Consider the following 18,783-nt stretch of genomic DNA (forward strand, 5'->3'; position numbering starts at 1 on the left):
TGTTATTAATTTTTATGTATATGACCAGATACAATCTAGGTGTATTTAATGATCTAAATATACTCTTTTTTATCTACTTTTTAATTTTTTACAGAAATGATACACATACTGCTTTGTACCCTGGTATATTCTTTTAACAATAGGAGATAATTCCATATTAGTTAATATGAAAACATCTCAAAAGACAACTAGGATATTTCTAATTTTTTTGCTATTACAAACAACATTGCAATGAATATCCTTCAATACATGAAATTTCACACATATAGGACTATTTCTAGAGGATAAATTTCTACTAATAAACTTCTGGAGCAAATGCTATGGGCATTCAGAACTTCAATAGATATTTCCAAATTGTCCTCTATGGAGGTTATTCTAATTTGCACTCCATCAACAATACACAGCAATGGTGCTTCCTCTATACCCCGGCCTACACCATGCAATATCAAACTTTTTTGATCTTTGCCAATCTGAAAGGTAAAAGTGGTACTGGTTATGAGGGCTATTAAATATCTTTTCATATGTCGAAGAGCCATTTGTATATCTTGTTCTGTGAAAGTCTGTTAATTTCTTTTGCACATTGTTCTATTATGTTCTGATCTGTAAAAAATATTGTAGGACACATTATGTACTCTAGAAATTAGCTCTTTGTCATATGTGTTGAAAATCTTTCTCCCAATATGTTGGTTGTCTTTTGAGTTTGTTTATTGGATCTTTTTTATTTTTCTTTTTGGTGAGCAGATCAGCCCTGAGCTAACATCTATGCCAGCCTTCCCCTATTTTGCATGTGGGTCATCGCCGCAGAATGGCTTGGTGAGTGCTGTGGGTCCACACTCAGGATCCTAACCGACAACCTCGGGCTGCTGAAGTGGAGCCCACGAACTTAACCACTACACCACTGGGCCAACCCTAGAAGATCTTTTAATGTAGAATTTTTAGCTTTACGTATTTGAATTTATCACTGTTTCCTGTTATGGTTTCTGGGTTTTGTGTCATATTTTTTAAGTCTTCCCTACTCCAAGATTAAAGTTTTGCCTATATGTTCTTCCTTGTATTGTCAAATTTTTCTTAGATGTAATTCTCTGATCCATCTGCAACTTATTTTGTCATAAGAGTAAGGTAGAAATGCAACTTTATTTTTCCATTTATTTACTTTTCCCACTTAACATTTCATATACAATTTCTCATAGAACTATATAGTTTTCATGTTTTTCATTTTAATGGCTTCAATGAGTTAATATTACCATAGTTTACTTAACCATTTTCTCTCTCCTACTACTAAATATATTCATTAAAATTTTAATACATATACTTTTCCTTTTAAATAATTTCTTCAGAGGAAATTTTCAAGAATTAGATTTCTGGGTCAAAGAGTTTGAACATTATTACAACTTTTGACTCAAGTATCAAACTATAATTTCTAACCAATTTATAATCTTCACTAATACAATAATCAAATAAGCTGTATATATGAAGATCATGCATGAATCTTTTCCAAACAGAAATTTACACTAGGCACTATTCAAATCTAAACAGGCTCATAATCCAGAGTCAAAAAACTTGCATCAACACTTCTATAGAATCTGACTAGCCTAAGAATTGCTGTTATTTCCTGGGAGGAAAACGAGTAAGTGGACAAATGCTTCTAGAGCAAAGGGTAATTCAGGGGACTCAGTTGGAAAATTCTAATAAAGTAACTTGGCAAATCAAGCATTGCAGTAGAGCCAGAAGAAGCCTACAGCATTTAAATTCAAGGCTGTATTTCACCATTCACCTCTGTCCTTCTCCTTCCTGAGAGCAGAGTTTACCTCCCTCCCACATTCTTTCCGAGTACCTAGAAGTTCTAGTCACCATCTAACAATTTTTAGTCAGCTTCTTCTGTGAGCAGTCTTCTGCTTGGCTCCTGGCTCAGTCCTTTCAAGTTCTTTAAGTTCAAGTAAGGCCAGCACATAAGATTTTGATCCAAAGTGGAACATCCACCCCAGCCCATGCATGCTGAGAGAGCACTTCCTCCTGCACATGTACCTAGTGTGGTTACAGCCGAGATTTTCAGCTTCTGTGGAGCTCTGTCTCTCTATCATTTGCTGAAATTCATACACTACTGCAACCCTTTGTGCTCCCTCTTCTCCTTGCTGCCCCCAGGACTCTCTTTAAAGAAGTATTTTAGGAAGGAGATTTCTTTTGAAAGAATTATCTTATTATTATAATTTCTTATTTATAAATTTTATGATGCCCCTTCTGGAAATTTGGTACAGTGCCATGGAATGAATGCTGGTCAGACCAGAGAGGACAGTCACAAGCCTGGGGTAGATTCCAGGGACATGTCTGACAGGCAGTACAGCATGGTGAGCACAGCCTTGGGAATCGACTTGACTTCACCACTTACTAGACATGCGACACTAAGCAAAGCCCTTAACTATTCTGAACTAAAATATCACCTTGTTAGAGAGCCCCTTCTTGACTATTCATTACCTAAATAGCTATTTTCCCTTCTTATTCTTTATTATTTCCCTATTTGTATTTTTCATAGCACTATCACGTCTTGTAACTGAATATTTATTTTTTTATTATATATATTCTCCAACGGACTGTAAGTTCCATAAGGGCAGGGTTTGATGTGTTTATCACTGGATAGTCATTGCCTAGCATGGTGCCTGCCACAGAGCAGACTCAAAATATTGTAGAATAAATGTAGAATAATACATGTAAAAACATTTAGTGTAGAGCCAGGCACAGGTTTAGCAGCGCTCAGCAAATATTAGCCTCATTTCAGTTATAGGTCTCAGCAAAGTAATGGCCTTTCTAACTCAATTTTCCTAATTGTAAAGTGAAAGGAAGAATGACTACTCCTGCCCTATTGCCAAAGGACACTGTGAGATTACAAAAAATAAACAAAAGGCATTAGGAGGGATTCAGAAGACAGGATCCATTGAGATTAAGGATTTGTTAAATTTACAACTCTATCAAGACATTTGTCTTAATCAGGGCCATCCAGTGCTCCACTGCTCTCTCCAGGGTTAGCAGTTCTAGCCTAAGAGCTCTGAAACCAGAACTTCATCAGGACTCCACCCCGAGCACTGAGAAAACAGGTATCTAGGAGAGCAAACTAGGTACAATAATGCAGCACTCTAGAAATCCACTGAAAGAATGGAGAATTAATCTGGCTATAAAATACCCCAGTGATATATCCAATTTCTAGGGATAAATACCATTTTACCTTCTGAAATATGAAACTTGATTGTTATTAATCTACCTCCTCCTTCCCTACACTTCTGACAACAGTGTGTCTTTACAATATTCCAAATTCAGTCTTCAGATGCCCCTAAATCTGTAATCTTATCAGTCCTCCCTAGGGAGTTTCTAAGAACCACAATTCTCAACTCTGGCTACATGAAGGAACCACCTACAGATCTTTGTAAAGAATAAAGATGTCGAGCCTCGTTCAAGACCCACTGAATGAGAAACTTCCCAGGAAGGTGAGATTTGAGTGTCTATATTTTTGAAAAGCTCTCAGATTATTCTGGTGCAAAGCCAGAGTTGAGAACCACTATTCCACTGGCCTCTGGCCTCCTAGCACCAGAATAATAGTATTCCATTCAAGGGCAAAGGCAATCCAGCATAAGGTTGAGAGCTCAAGAAGGGAGTGTCGGGCAGACCAGCATGGTCACATACTTTAGGCAAGCCTCTGTTTCCTCAGCTTTAAATGGGAAATAGTAAAAGTACTTAACCTCAAAGACTTGGATTCAGTACTAAATTGTGTGAAAATCACTTAGTATCTCTGGCAAATAGTAAGTGCTCAATAAATTATCTTGCTTACCTTCCAAAGGGTAAATTATTTCCAAGCTATCATCTAAAAACAAGTCTGTACAATTTTATTAATGAAAAATATTACAAGTCCTGCCATCTCCTGTTTTCCTTGCTCTTCTAGGTATAGGTTACACAATTTCTTGATGTGTGTTTGTGAACACTTCAATTTGTGAAAATTCATCAAGATATACACAAAAGTGCAGTATACAAAGTATATAAATTACAGATGTTGCAGCGTGGAGCTTCTGATTTGGAGGTACAAAATTAGCAGAGCTAGAGTTAGAATAGTGGTTCTTAATTCTTAATTCATATTAGAATAATCCCGGGAGCATTAAAAAAATACCAGAACCTAGGTCCCACTCACAGAGATCCTGATATAACTGGGGTGAGACTCTGTTATTAAATTATTTTAAAAGATCATCAGGTGATTCTAATGTAGAGGCACGATGAGAACCAGGTAGTTAAATGATAAGGCTAATTATTAAAATAGGCTTTTTTTAAAAAGATTTTATTTTTTTCTATTTCTCCCCAAAGCTCCCAGTACATAGTTGTGTATTTTTGTTTTTTAGTTGTGGGTCCTTCTAGTTGTGGCATGCGGGACGCCGCCTCAGCATGGCCTGATGAGCAGTGCCATGTCCGCGCCCAGGATTCGAACTGGCGAAAACCTGGGCTGAGGAAGCAGAGCGCTCGAACTTAACCACTTGGCCGCAGGGCCAGCCCCTAAAATAGCCTTTGTACCCAATATTACTACAAATCTCATTTCTCCTCAAATAAGTCACTCAAGAGGGTAAAATTTTTTAAAAAAAGAAAAGTTGAAAATTATTTCTCATTTGTTATTCTAGGATAAAACAGTCAAGCTATACTCTCTTACATCTTATTCAGGAACAAAGAAAAATAAGTTAATATCATAGGAGATTTCTACCGGTATAATCATTTGGATCAGACACCAGTCAACACTTTTAGCCCCTTTCCTGACCAGGTGCTCTAATCAGCCATCACTTTACTATGCAGCAGAGGCAATGCTGAAACAATTCAAATAATCCTGAACTCTGGTGGGACAGTTGTTTGCTATTGGCTAACTGGCCCTTTGAAATTCAAAATAAAACCCACATCTTCGTTAGTAACAAATTTTCCTTCTTTTTTCTTTTTATATTTGTGTATGTTGGCTTGTGAAATGGTGTCTCTGCAAATGAGTCTGAAAAAAGAAATAAAAAATACACACAGTACAGAGAGCTGAAAAGACGAGGGTAAATAAATACAAATCATCAGACGTGACAGGATACTGTTGGCCCATACACCACCACCATCTTCCAGCCAACCAGTTTGTTACCATTGTATCTGTTTATCTACAATCATTTTGTGCTCACAATCTCTAGAGATTTACAAAAGTAGATTTAACGATGACAGCAGTTTTCCCTCCTAAATGTAGTTTTACTTTCTGAGCTAACAAATCATTCATTGTTTTGATCACCCATACACCATATTCTAAGACTTAAAACATACATGAAAAACAGGGTGCTTCAGAAGAATCCTGAAGATTAAAGTCCCTTCTATCTTCAATCTCTAGCAGGCCTTGAATTAGGGCTTATTTTAATGCTAATAATTTTCTTAAATTCTTAAATCCATTATCTTGAATTTAGTATTAGGTTAAATATTCTCTCTCTCCAAAGCCGTTCTTCCACCCCACAAAATGACTGCACGTGAAAACCTCCATAGAAGCTGTCATCTAGAAGGATACCTGTTGTATTCTGAGACAAGTGTCCTGCTCTGGAAGAGAAGGCAAATCGATGGTTTAAAAATATATTCTAAACCAAATAATTCTTACAATTTAGATTTGTCTGCCATCTCCACATTTGCTTCTAGGGTGGCTTTTTTTTTCTTTAATAACAAAAGGTTAACACTCCTTCCTTTCACTGGGCTAGTCAAACAGAAGAGCTGTTTTGACTGCACAGAGGGAAAATGTATTCCCTACAAGGATATAATATTCAAGCAAAAGAATGAAATAGACCATAAAAATAGTAAGACCACTTATATGCATCCCTCTTCCTGTTTGGTAGAGTGGAGGTGGGGTCAGAAGAGCAGGAAAAGGACACAAAGAAATTAGTTGCATTCTTAGGAAATAAACTAACATAAGCATTTTCCTGACCTCCAGGCTGGGAAATAACCCTACAATGGTAATGAATCCAGTTGTTTCTAGCTGAACCCCAGCAACAAGTGCAATAATTGGAATTCCAGCTCATGCAGAGCTTTTTCTCCTTTAAGGGAAGATGTAGAACGCAGAGGACCCTCAGGAGTCTCAGAGGCTGCTGCAGCCACTAGTAGCCAACCTGCTTAAGTCACTGCCTATATTCTTTCTTATAGGGAGCCAAAATGAAATCCCTGCAGCTAAGGCCAGTATCTCCTTTGTGATCTCTTCCAGTCACACTGTCACCCTGCCCTGGGGCAGGCAGTCCCTCTTCCCATCGTGGAGGACTCCAACAACCCTGTGCACGGCAGAGGGAGCAAGTAGCTGCTTCTACCCTTTATCTGGTTCCCTAGAGGCTGAGTTGGACCAGAGAAGAAGAGGCAGGGGCCTCTTTACACTCCTCCCCTCTTCTGGGAAAGCCCCAGGAAATGTAAGGCAGCCAGCCCTCTTCCAGAGAGAGTCTCCCTTCTTTGCCTCCAGCCAAATTTCTTTCCACTCATCTACAGAGTTCTTCTTTTCTCCCCAGGTACTGCATATGAATGATATTCTTCTCTCCTTTTCATGGCTTTCCAAGAATATCCATAAAACTAATTTGTTGAAACACAGATTATACATTCTCCTAGGGTAGATTTTTCTTAAATTTCAGCTTTATTGAGGTATAATTGACAAACAAAATTTTAAGATATTTAAAGTGTACATTCTGGGGGCTGGTCTCATGGCGAAGTGGTTAAGTTCATTGTATTCTGCTTCAGCAGCCTGGGTTCCTGGGTTCGGATCCTGGCCACAGACATATACCACTTGTCAGCCACGCTGTGGTGGCGATCCACTTATAAGGTAGAGGAAGACTGGCACAGATGTTAGCTTAGGACTAATCTTCCTCAAGAAAAAAAACGAGGAAGACTGGGAACAGATGTTAGCTCAGAGCTAATCTTCCTCAGCAAAAAAAAAAGTGTACACCATACTTTTTTTTTCCCTTTTTTCTCCCAAAGCCCCCTCGGACATAGTTGTCTATTTTTAGTTGTGGGTTGTTCTAGTTGTGGCATGTGGGATGTCGCCTCAGCATGGCTTGACGAGCAGTGCCATGTCTGTGCCCAGGATGCCAACCGGCGAAACCCTGGGCCACCGAAGCAGAGCACAAGAACTTAACCACTTGGCCACAGGGCAGGCCCCCTACATTGTGCTCTGATATACTATATACTGTGAAAAGATTCCCCCTATCTGGCTAATTAACATAACCATCACCTCACATATTTACCTTTTTCTGTGTTATGTACGAGAACACAAGTTCTGCTCTTCTAGCAAATTTCAATTATACAATACAGCGTTATCAACTATAGCCACTATGCTTTACATTAGATCCGTAGACCTTAGTCACCTTATAGCTCAAAGTTTGCTCTTAGGGAAGACTCTCTATTTAATGCCTAACCCCCACAGCCTAGGCAGGGTGATTCAAACACGACAGTCAGTCAATGCTTGGTGAATGAATGAATATAGCTCACCAAAGTTCATATTTCTGTTATCCCAAGATTGAAAAGAAAGTTCTTCAATAATTGGCTTTCTCTTCTACTCTTCTTTACAATAGTTAACTTCTATTTCAAACAGTTATCAAGATCCCATACCACTTCCTTTGAAGAAAATTCAAAGTGGGGATTTCAATCAGTTTGCTCTCCAAATAATTTTGTTTTAAAGGGTAAGCCTTCAAATTGGGAAGGAGCTCTCTTCAATCTCCTTGGACACTGGGGTGGGAATGGGAAGCTGAGAAAAAAGTGTGGGAAATACTCCCTGAACAAATAAAACAGAAGGAGGATCCAATATCTTTAAAAAGCCAGCCAAGTACATGTAACCACTTTTGCTTCATAAAGAGGAAAAGATGACAACTTAAATGAATAAAAGCTCTGGCAAGAAAATAAAGCAACCCAGAGTAATCTGCAAATGCATATCTGGAACTAACTGTTTCTAAGGGAGAAAATCATTAAAACTAGATGTCCCCACATGTCCAATTTCACAAAAATATTCTGCATGTGGATTGCCATGCACTAGTCTCTTTAAGACAAAAATCAGCCAAAACAATAAGCCAGTGAAGTCCAGAGGACCCCACTGCAGACTGAACAAAATAAATCTTGTAGGATACTACATAAGGAGACTGGAACTCATTCCATCAATGATGATGTCACCTACCGATAACAAGCTCACTGATGGCTGTCAACTGAGATGATGATGTCAGTGCTGCCCTTCCTTATGACACAACACTGGACAAAGAATATAACCTTTCCACACTCATTTTGTCATCTGTAAAACGTTGATAATAAATGAGCGTTCATGTGAATTCATCAGTTAATGTTTTCAAGCACTCAGGCAATGAGCACCACTCCAGCTATTAATGAGTCACAATAACTGACTTCATGCCATGCCAGACTCATCACCAATGCTGAATGAAGTGCAACCAGGAAATCAACGTAATAGTTGAATGAGGTCCTAAAATAGTGATCACCTTCATTGCGCCATGAAGGTGAAGAAGACAGTTTAAGAGCAGGCAATATTATGGTGATATACTTGAGAGGCACAGGTTACTTTGAGAGAGAGAGTTTCCATTGGTGAAACTTCCAACAATATTTATAGTGTGCCTACTATACACAATAAACATCCTGAAACAGACAGAACCCAGAGTTTAGCAAGGTTTTTAGAACCTAGTTTTAGCCATAGCTAGAAAAGGCAGTTACTATCCTGTTGGAAGAGATATTTAAATTGTAAAAAAGTCAATTTAAGTCCTTCTCTAACTTCAGCCTGATTCTGTGGGTAATTTGCAATAATTCAGCAACTACGCTGGGAGTCAGTTGAGATAAATCAAATTTACAACATCTCATGAAACGTAGTTAGATAGTTCTACACTTGAGATGATCTGGCTGAATCTCCAGTCCAGTAATTATAACACTGTTTTGCTTTACGTTATTTACAGCCAAAATACGTCAAGTCTATGTATATGGAAAATAAAGGTCCACTGGCAGCACCAATACCAAGCAGTGGCCACAGGGAAAAGGATACTATTGATCATTAAAAAAATGTAAAAAACCCACAAAAACAATCATATTCCTTATTGAGGGAGACTCACCCAAGGTTCCAGGGTGCAACATTTTTCTACCTTGATAGATATGCTTTCAGTGGACCATACAAATATATCATACTATTAATATATACATTCATCCAAGTCACTTATGTGCCTTCCCAGACTATTTGGCTAAGTGAGGCCAAATAGATGAAATAATAGGCACTATCCCAGGTACATTTAAGAGCCAAATTTACCCAAAAAGCTTTCACTTGAATCACCAAAGGCTGTATAAAAACATATACCTACGTACATTGGAATCACTAAAGATTTCTGATTCTTCACATTCACAGCAAAGTAATGCTGCTGATTCACTGTCTTCCAAATGAGAGCTCTGTAATACAAACAAGATCATTTCAGAGATCCAGATGAATGGGGCCATAAGCATGAGGGAAAAAGCCAGCAGAAGTCAGTAAGTCAATGTTAGCTCGTGAGAAGCTGCAATTCTGATTAGGGATGGCTATTTTGGAGAGAATAAAGCCAACAAGGCGATTGGTTAGGTGATCGGAAAACTGATTGAGAAATGTTTGATTAGCTGAAGCATTTTCTGTGATTTCCAATTTGGGCCATGGGATGTCTTTTTTCTGTAAAGATGGTGCTACTAACCCTTCATGGCATGTACTGTGAAGCCTTCCCAGAATAGGCTAGGTTTGTGTTCATTTATCCTCACATCCAAAGGTACGTATTTCATACGATTGCTTAGAGACAGGCTTTAGAATATAACATAGGACACGACTGGGGAATCTAACCACGTGCCTGGCCTCATTAGCCCTCTGCTAACAAGTCTTTATAAGAAGAGCCAAAGACATGCCCTACCCAAGTCCCCCTGACAGATGCCAGAAAACAATTTAAAACCTTTCTTCCACTCTCCAATCTCTTTTTTCAAAATCTGTATAGAAGAGAGATAAGGAAAACGAGACAAAGAAGTGAAACAATTAGCTGGTAACACAAGAGTATTTTTCCCTTATAACTAACACCACCACGAAAAAGAGAAGAGAAAAAGCAAAAAGCTCCAACTCTGACCCATTAAGGTCCATTCAAATGCTTGCTGTTTGGGTAACAGCTGCTGGAAACTGAGTTCTCCCTACATAGAGATGTATATGCTTTATATCATCAAAACTTCCCACTACCATATAATCCAGCAATCTCTCTTCTGGGGCTAAATCCAGAAGAATTGAAATCAGGATCTCTAAGAGATCTGCACTCCCACGTTTACTGAAGCATTATTCACAATAGCAAATATATGGAAACAACCCAACTGCTCATCAGCAGACAAATGGAAAAAGGAAATGTGGTATATACATACAATGGAATATTATTCAGCCATAAAAAAGAAGGAAATCCTGTCATATGTGAAAACATAAATGAGCCTGGAGGACATTACACTAAGTGAAATAAGCCAGTCACAGAAGGGCAAATACTGCATGACTCTACTTATTTGAGGTATCCAAAATAATCAAACTCACAGTAGCAGAGAGTAGAATGGCAGTTACCAGGGGCTAAGGGGGAGGAAGAAATAGGGAGGAGTTGTTTAATGGGTATAAAGCTTCAGTTACGCAAGATGGGTAAATTCTAGAGATCTGCTGTACAACATAGTGCCTACCGTTAACAATACTCTATTGTGCATTTAAAATTAATGGTAAGTGGGTAGATCTCATTTTAAATATTCTTACCACAAAACAAACAAACCACAACAAAAAAAAACCCCAAAGGGGCACAAGGAAACTTTTATATCTCAACAAAGCTGTTAAACAAAAAAAACTTCCACTACCAGTGGCTGAAACTTAATCATATGTAAGTACTCTATGACTATCCTAGTTGATTCCTACTTTGATTTTTCAAAGCTGAGGCTGTGTTTCAACCTACAGAATAGCGGCAGAGATTAAGAGTTTTAGAGTACAAATAGACTTAAATGAAAGAAAGTAAAGCTCAGAGTTACTATTTCTGGTAACTGCCTTCTCCCGGTTTACTTCCTTCTTACTTTTTTCCTACTCTGATCTTTTGCCTATGTTTGGTTTTCCTTCTTACAACCAAGTCTCATCTTCATTATCCCTCTCTTTTCCTCTTTTAGAAAATAAACGGAAACAACCAAATATTTAAAATCACTTTTTAAATCCTGCAAACGCAAAATTTCTTGATTCCTTACTCTCTTGCATTTTAGAAGGGGAAAAAAATAAGAACATTTATTTTCTATTTGTCTTTTTAAAAAAAATCAGTCTACAAAATACCTGAAGACTTCTAACAGTCATATTAGAAAAGCTAAAGCCTTAATGACAAATAAAATATCTGATGGAATTAATAAGGCAGAGACCAAAGCTGCTTTCAATTTTCCCAAATTCTCATATCACAAGAGAAGATAACATAGATAATATTAAGCATATCAAAAGTGACTTGTCACTGCCACAGTGTATACAAACTGAAAAGAGAGAAAAGTAGAAGTTAATTAATCCAAATTACACTAGTTACGATTTTCAAGTTTTCACTCTTATAAATACTTCAGCATGTTTACCCAAGCTCTTTCAAAATGACCTTTCAAGAAAGAGACCCTGTAATGACACTTGCATTCCTAAAGTTATATTAAGAGTTTACTGCATACTTATTAATTGAAATTCAATTCATCAAGATACAAGGTATCAATTTTAAGTGTGCTGGTAGCATTAAAAATAATTGGTTCATGGAACAAGTATTTACCTGCAACCAACATATTTAGTTCTAACTTAAATTCTAAGAATCCTAAAGGAAGACAAAAGACATTTCAAATTCTTTCCTCTGCCTTCTGAGATACTTGGAAATTCCAATTCCTGAGTTGTTCCTGGGTTCTGCAGAGTGAACTGTCTTGCTTATGACTATAAAAGACTTATCCCAAGAATGAATGAATATTTAGGAATTCCATTAATATAATTTAACATATTATTACATCAAATGAGAAAAACTGTAAGATTATCTAAATAGATGCTAAAAGATATTTGATAAAATTAACAGTCCTATTTGATTTCAAACATTTTTAGTAAGCTAGGAATAAAAGATGCTTCCTTAACTCACACCCAGGTGGGCTTTTATACACAGTACCTCTCAGGCTGGCAGGCCCTAACCTGGTCTTGTCTGAATTTCATATTGTACAAAGTCCTCCAGTGTTTCTTCTAGCATGAGGATGGTGATCATTTCCAGTTTGCAGTGCAGATATCAACTCTCTTTTCTCTTCTCTCTCTTCCTTCTTTCCCTTCCTTTCTGTGCCTTTGGCTATTTCAGCAGAAATTTTGAAGATGATAAAGTCCAACGCATATTCTTGCCCAAATCTTAAGCAAACTAAATTGAGTTCATATCCTGGTTCTGCCACTTACTAGCCATGTGGTGTTGAACATATTACGTAATCTCTCTGAGCTCACTTTCCTCATCCATAAAAATGGGTACAAGAATAACATCTATCTAATAGGGTCTTGGGAAAGACTGTATGAGAGATGATATAAAAAAAGCAGTTAGCATGACTTAGCTACTGATGTTGCTACTACTACTGCTGCTGCTTATAATAATATTTATTACCATAGCAATAATCATCTCCTTCTTAGATGTAAAAGTCTTACACATTCTTGGGATAAGTCTTTTATAGTCATAAGCAAGACAGTTCACTCTGCAGAACCCAGGATCAACTCAGGAATTGGAATTCCCAAGTATCTCTGAAGGCAATCTTTATATGGAATGTATGGTGCAAGGACTCATGTACTAAGGAGGATGTTCTGAAGAGTGTTAAAATCTAACTTCTGCAGTTACATAATGATCTGCAAGCAGGAGTCTTAAGAAATAATCCCGCAAGAGTCAAAACCTGTTGCTACTGTTAAGTCTCTTTTCTAGATATAAGTTATGTGATTTTCAGAAGCAGAGAACATTGACTATTACATTTCCTTTGTCTTTCCTTTTTTCCTCCATCTTTTCTCTTCCCAACTCTTTTAGGGGTTCTAAGTGAATACATTTCAGTTGTTCTTAGAGAAACTAGAGATTTTGAAAATATACTATTAGACATCAAACAATAAAAGTACATGTACCCTAAAGCCTGATGATCACTTTGGGACTAAGAGTTTTAACCCTTTAAAGGCTAAGACAAGAAGTAGGTCTTAGTTATCGTGACACTTGGGTGTAACTGGATTGAGAAAGCAATCTCTTAGCCTAAGGATGACCCAAGTGGGAAAACTTTCTGCAATCCCTAATGCCAAGCTACATACTTAAAAATCATTCTTTCTTCTTCTTCTTTTTTTATTACATCCCCGTGACTTATTTATTTTATAACTGGAAGTATGTACCTTTCCACTCCCTTCACCCATTTTGCCCACCTCTCGCCTCTGGCAACCGCCAATCTATTCTCTCTATCTATGAGCTTGGTAAAAACTGTTATCTCAATATGTAATCTTTGCACGTGGTAAACAAGATTCAGAAGGTGTCAAAGAGTATTTAAGTTTTCCTCCCACCCCTGTCCCGCTACCTCCTAGTTCTCTATAACTGCATTCCCAGAAGTAATTACTATGCCAGTTTCTTAGGTATCTTTCCAGAGATATTCTATCTACATAGAAACATTATATGCGTATATATCCTTTCTCTAAGATGTACAATGGAAGCACATTACATCTATTCTTCTGTCGTTGCCTTTTTAATTTAATAGCTTTGTTTCACTATTTTTCAAATTTTTAATTATGGGAAAATAATGTAACACAAAACTCACCATCTCAACCATTTCAAGTGTACAGTTCATTGGTGTTAAGTATATCCACCTTGTTATTCAATCAATCTTCAGAACTTTCTCATCTTGCAAAACGAAAACTCTATACCCACTAAAAAACTAATTTCCCCCTCCGACAGTTCCTGGCAACCACTAACTATTCTACTTTCTGTTTCTATGAGTTTGATTACCCTAGATACCTCGTAGAAGTGGAATCAGACAGTAGTTGTCTTTTTGTGACTGGCTTATTTCACTTAGCATAATGTCCTCAAGGTTCATCCATGTTGTAGCATGTGTCAAAATTTCCTTCCCTTTTAAGGCTGAATAATATTCCATTATACGTATATACCACATTTTATTTATCCATTCATCTGTCAATGGACATTGATTTTACTATTTTTGATCGTTGCGTAATATTCCATTGTATAGATTTTCCACAATTCAGTTAATCGGTCTCCTATTAATAGATTCAGGTTACTTGTAACTGTATTCATTTCTAATTTGCTGTAACAAATTAACATAGACTTGACGGCTTAAACAACACAAGTTTATTATCTTACAGTTCTAGAGGTCAGGAGTCCCAAAATTAAAGTGGTGGCAGATCCATGTGCCTTCTGGAAGCTCTAGGGGAGTATTATGGGCTGAATTATGTCTCCCCAAAATTTATATGTTGAGGTCCTAATCTCTAGTACCTCATAATGTGACTATGTGGAGATATGATCTGTAAAGAGGTAATTAAATTAAAATGAGGTTATTAGGGTGGGCTCTAATCCAATATGACTGGTATCCTTATAAGAGGCAGAGATCAGGACACAGACACACCCAGAGGAAAGACCATGTCAAGACAGAGGGAGACAATATACAACTACAAGCCAAGGAGAGAGGCCTCAGAAAAAAATCAACCCTGCCAACACCTTGATCTCTGACTTCTTAGCCTCCAGAACTGTGAGAAAATAAATTTCTCTTGTTTAAGCCACCAGTCTATGGTACTTGTTATGGCAGCTCTAATAAACTAACAGGGAGAATCTGTTTCCTTACCTTTTCCAGCATCTAGAGGCCACCTGCATTCCTTGGCTTGTGGCCCCTTTCCTCTATCTTTAAAGTCAGCAAAGGTGGGTTGAGTCTTTGTCATATCATATCAATCCAACCTCCTCTCTGTCTCCCTCCTCTACTTTTAAAGACGCTTATGATTACATTGCCCCCATTCCAATAATCTGGGATAATCTGCCTACTTTAAAGTCATTTGATTAGCAACCTCCATCTGCAAACAACTCACCCCTTTACCATGTAACATCATATATTCACAGGTTCACAGGGGATTAAGATAAGGACTCTTTTGGGGCGGCCATTATTCTGTCTACAATAGAATCTTGTTTTCTACAAATTTTACTGGGGAAAACAATTGTTTTTCAGAACCCAATTTTCATACCAGTATTGCAGGAAGTACAAAACTAAGGGACCAAGCAACACTACAGCTATACATTTGTACATAAATAGGACCCTAAAAACTTAGTAGCAGCAGCAGAATGTTTGACACTGCTTTTTCTGGATGATGAACTGGATTTGATCCAACCATAGTATTTCACACAGGCCTCTTTGCAATCAATGGTATAGATCTACAAGATAATTGGCTAGTATTAAGGATATAATCTATGGCTATTGAAGGATAGCAATAATTAGACTGAGTCAACTTGAAAGTTTAAATCAGGACGAATTGGTGGTTCCTTCTTCTAGGCATTCACAGCTCCTTGCACATATATTTTCTAACCCTTACCTCACTCTACCGTAATTATTTCTAAACATATTGTTTCTCTCCCTCTAGACCATGAGCTTTTCAACTGGTATCTCTAGGGCCTGGCACACAGTAAGCATTCAACAAATGTTCAATGTATGAGTAAGTGACTTAGCATTAGTTGTTACAACTTGTTGCCAATAACAATAACACAAATTGCAGATAAGTCATAATCTTTGTGCATAGGTATGGTTAAGAGACCAATAGTCTTCACCACCCTAAACACATGATGTTTGTCCTTTAATTAGTCATAGTAGCAACAGCTCCTACTGAAGAGCCAATTGTTACATGAGACACTGCCTCCCTTGGGCTCTAAGTCAACATGGAGGCTTTAAGCCAAAAGAGCATCTTCATTTCTCAGAGCTACTTAGCAGCTTGACTTGTCAGTGGCTAGGCAGTCCAGGAATTCAAGCCACGGTACTCCCTAACTCTGGCTTGCAACTGGCCCATTTCATCTGTAAAGGTATTCCGGCTCTCCATTCTTTGCATGTAACACACACTGTCTTATGGTAAACATCACAGGCTTATTTCTCCACTCACTACTCCCTTCAGAAGAAACATGATCTCTCCATCTAAATCTTACCCATCCTTCAAAGCACCACTCAAATCTCAGAATTTCAGGAAGCTTCAAAATGATGACTTCAGCCTCACTGAGGTCCCTCTCCTCTGAGCCTTCCTGGCCTTGGTAGGGGTGAGCAAACTACAGCCTGTTATTACATGGCCAGCAAACTAAGAATGATTTTCACATTTTTAAAAGGCAAAGAGGAATATGCAACAGAGACCATCTGTGGCCAACCAAGCCTAAAATATTTACTATCAGGCTTTGAACAGAAAAAGTTTGGAGACCCCTGGCCTAGAGCACACATTTAGCCTAATGATAAATTGCATAGAACTGTCTGTAATCTTTACATGGATTTTAGTCCTATCCCCCCAGGGTAGACTCTCTCTGGTGTCTATTAACAGTCATTTCTCACCTCTATCACCTACCAGCCCCACCAATGAAGCTGAAAATGCCATATTCCTGCCTTTTCAACCTCCCTGGAGGCCAACACAGTTATATATCTTAATCCTGGTCAACAAGACCTGAGGGCAAGCCTGCCCTGGGCTTAGGGGAAAGATTTTCCACCTTGATAAAGGAGAATTGAGAAAAAATCCCTGCCCATTCTGACTTTGGATGCAGTGGTGCAAAGATATGATGTCTACAGCTGTGACAGCCATTTTGTGACCTTGAAAGGAGAGTCCCAAGGACAAAAGGCAACATGCTAAGGATGACAGGGCAGAAAAGATGGAAAGAATCCAGAACTTTGATAATTGCATTGAGCCACTGTCTTGCCTTCGGGCTTCTTATGTTAAAAAAGTCACAGTTTACTCCATTTTTAATATGGTATTTTGGTACTTTCAATGGGAAGAATCCTAACTCCCTAAGTAGATTTTATGTATTTGGAGAAAACATCTTCTATGTCTGCATTTCTATAGCATCCACAGGGCTGCCAGTGTTGGGGTTTGTTTGAGGAATGACTTTGGATAAAACTCATCCCCTGTAGAGTTTGAAAAGATTCCTGAGTGTACAAAAGCAACTGAGAAGGCCAGTTTCTATGAAAATAAGTGATGGTCAGCTACCATAATCAGAGCATTTCACATTTGTTATCTCATTTAACACTGAAACAACCCAGTGAAGCTACACACTCCAAAATAATTCATTAAATGTTAAGTGGCAGAACAAGGATTTTAACTCAGGTCTCTTAGATATTGTAGGGGAGGAAGACATTTCCTCTACCCTTTCTTGGTTCGTCTGGCCGGAGAACAAATTAAATTCACATGAGACAGAATAGCAGGAGAAAATTAAACAAAACTTTATAACATGTATACATGGGAGAGGTCAGGCAAGCTGAGCAACTCGCCAAAATGGCTGAAGCCCCCACCTTAAATATCATATCCAGCTAAAGACAAAGGAGGATGTTGGGGGTGGTGGGAGTCAGTTACAGGAGGTTACCAGAAACAGGAATAAGATTATTATGCAGATTTAAGTCCTGGCATTCTGTATTGATAGGAATTTCTAGAGATAAGGTCACCCCGTTCTTCCTGGTACAGAGAGGGAGGCATCTTTACAGATGGAGATTTCCTTTACAATGTAAATGTCTCTTAACAAAGGGCAAGTAAATTCTACTTTTCAGTTGCTTTCCTGTCTGCAAAGTAACTAGCCCTAAATAATCATCATGCCAAAGACATATTTTGGGGTGGCCAATTCCAGGCCCCCACAATATCAATATTCATACTTTTCTACTATACCTCCCCATCCCCTGCCTTCTAAGTCTTTTATTGCAATTAACAATGATAAGATTTAGGGGGGTTTTTCCTCCCCCATTTTATTGAAATATAATTGGCATAGAAAATTGTATTAGTTTAAGGTATACAACATAATGATTTGATATATGAAGATTTCGCAGATTTAGAGGTTTTGCTTTGAATTCCTCAAACAGTCATTTATCTCAAATCCTACACAAATACCATATTACTTATAATAGCAAATTTACACTCACAGAGATAATGTGAACATTTTTTAAATTTTTTTTTTTTAAGATTGGCACCTGAGTTAACAACTGTTGCCAATCTTTTTTTTTTTCCTGCTTTCTCTCCCCAAATCCCCCCAGTACATAGTTGTATATTTTTAGTTGTGGGTCCTTCTAGTTCTGGTACATGGGATGCTGCCTCAACATGGCCTAATAAGCGGTGCCATGTCTGCACCCGGGATCCAAACTGGAGAAACCCTGGGCCGAGGAAGTGGAGTGCGCGAACTTAACCACTTGCCACGGGGCCAGCTCCTGAACTTTTTTTTTTTTTTTTTAAAGCCCACCAAACCTTGTCATCTCCTTGAGCATTTTTTTTTTCCTTCTCTTTTTCTGATATAACTATCTGTCCTACAAGGGTATGATTTTGAAATAGGAGAAAAATCCCTCAGCAGTGAGTCTCAAAGTGTAGTCCCCAGACCACCAGCAGCAGCATCATATGGGAACTTGTTAGAAATGCAAATTCTTAGGCTCCACTCTACATCTAACAAATCAGAAACTCTGGGGGTAGGACCCAGAAATGTGTTTTTAACAAGCCCTCCAAGTGATTGTGATATAAAGTCTTAGAGCCAGTAGTCTAAAGTATTTGCATCTGTAGGTAGCACTAAAATCACTGCTTTA

General features: G+C 38.0%; 1 protein-coding gene across 4 annotated transcripts in view; it reads right to left on the reverse strand.

The window, feature by feature from the left end:
* Positions 1-18,783, reverse strand: part of SSH2 (slingshot protein phosphatase 2) — a 241,628-nt gene that overhangs the window by 170,509 nt on the left and 52,336 nt on the right. For 2 of the 4 annotated variants that reach the window (XM_023651643.2, XM_023651642.2), the window contains exon 2: positions 9,349-9,429. In XM_023651643.2, coding sequence (XP_023507411.1) covers positions 9,349-9,429 — 81 coding nt within the window. 4 annotated transcript variants of the gene reach the window in all.

The sequence above is a fragment of the Equus caballus genome, chromosome 11 (assembly GCF_041296265.1).
Source record: "Equus caballus isolate H_3958 breed thoroughbred chromosome 11, TB-T2T, whole genome shotgun sequence".
Lineage (NCBI taxonomy): Eukaryota > Metazoa > Chordata > Mammalia > Perissodactyla > Equidae > Equus > Equus caballus.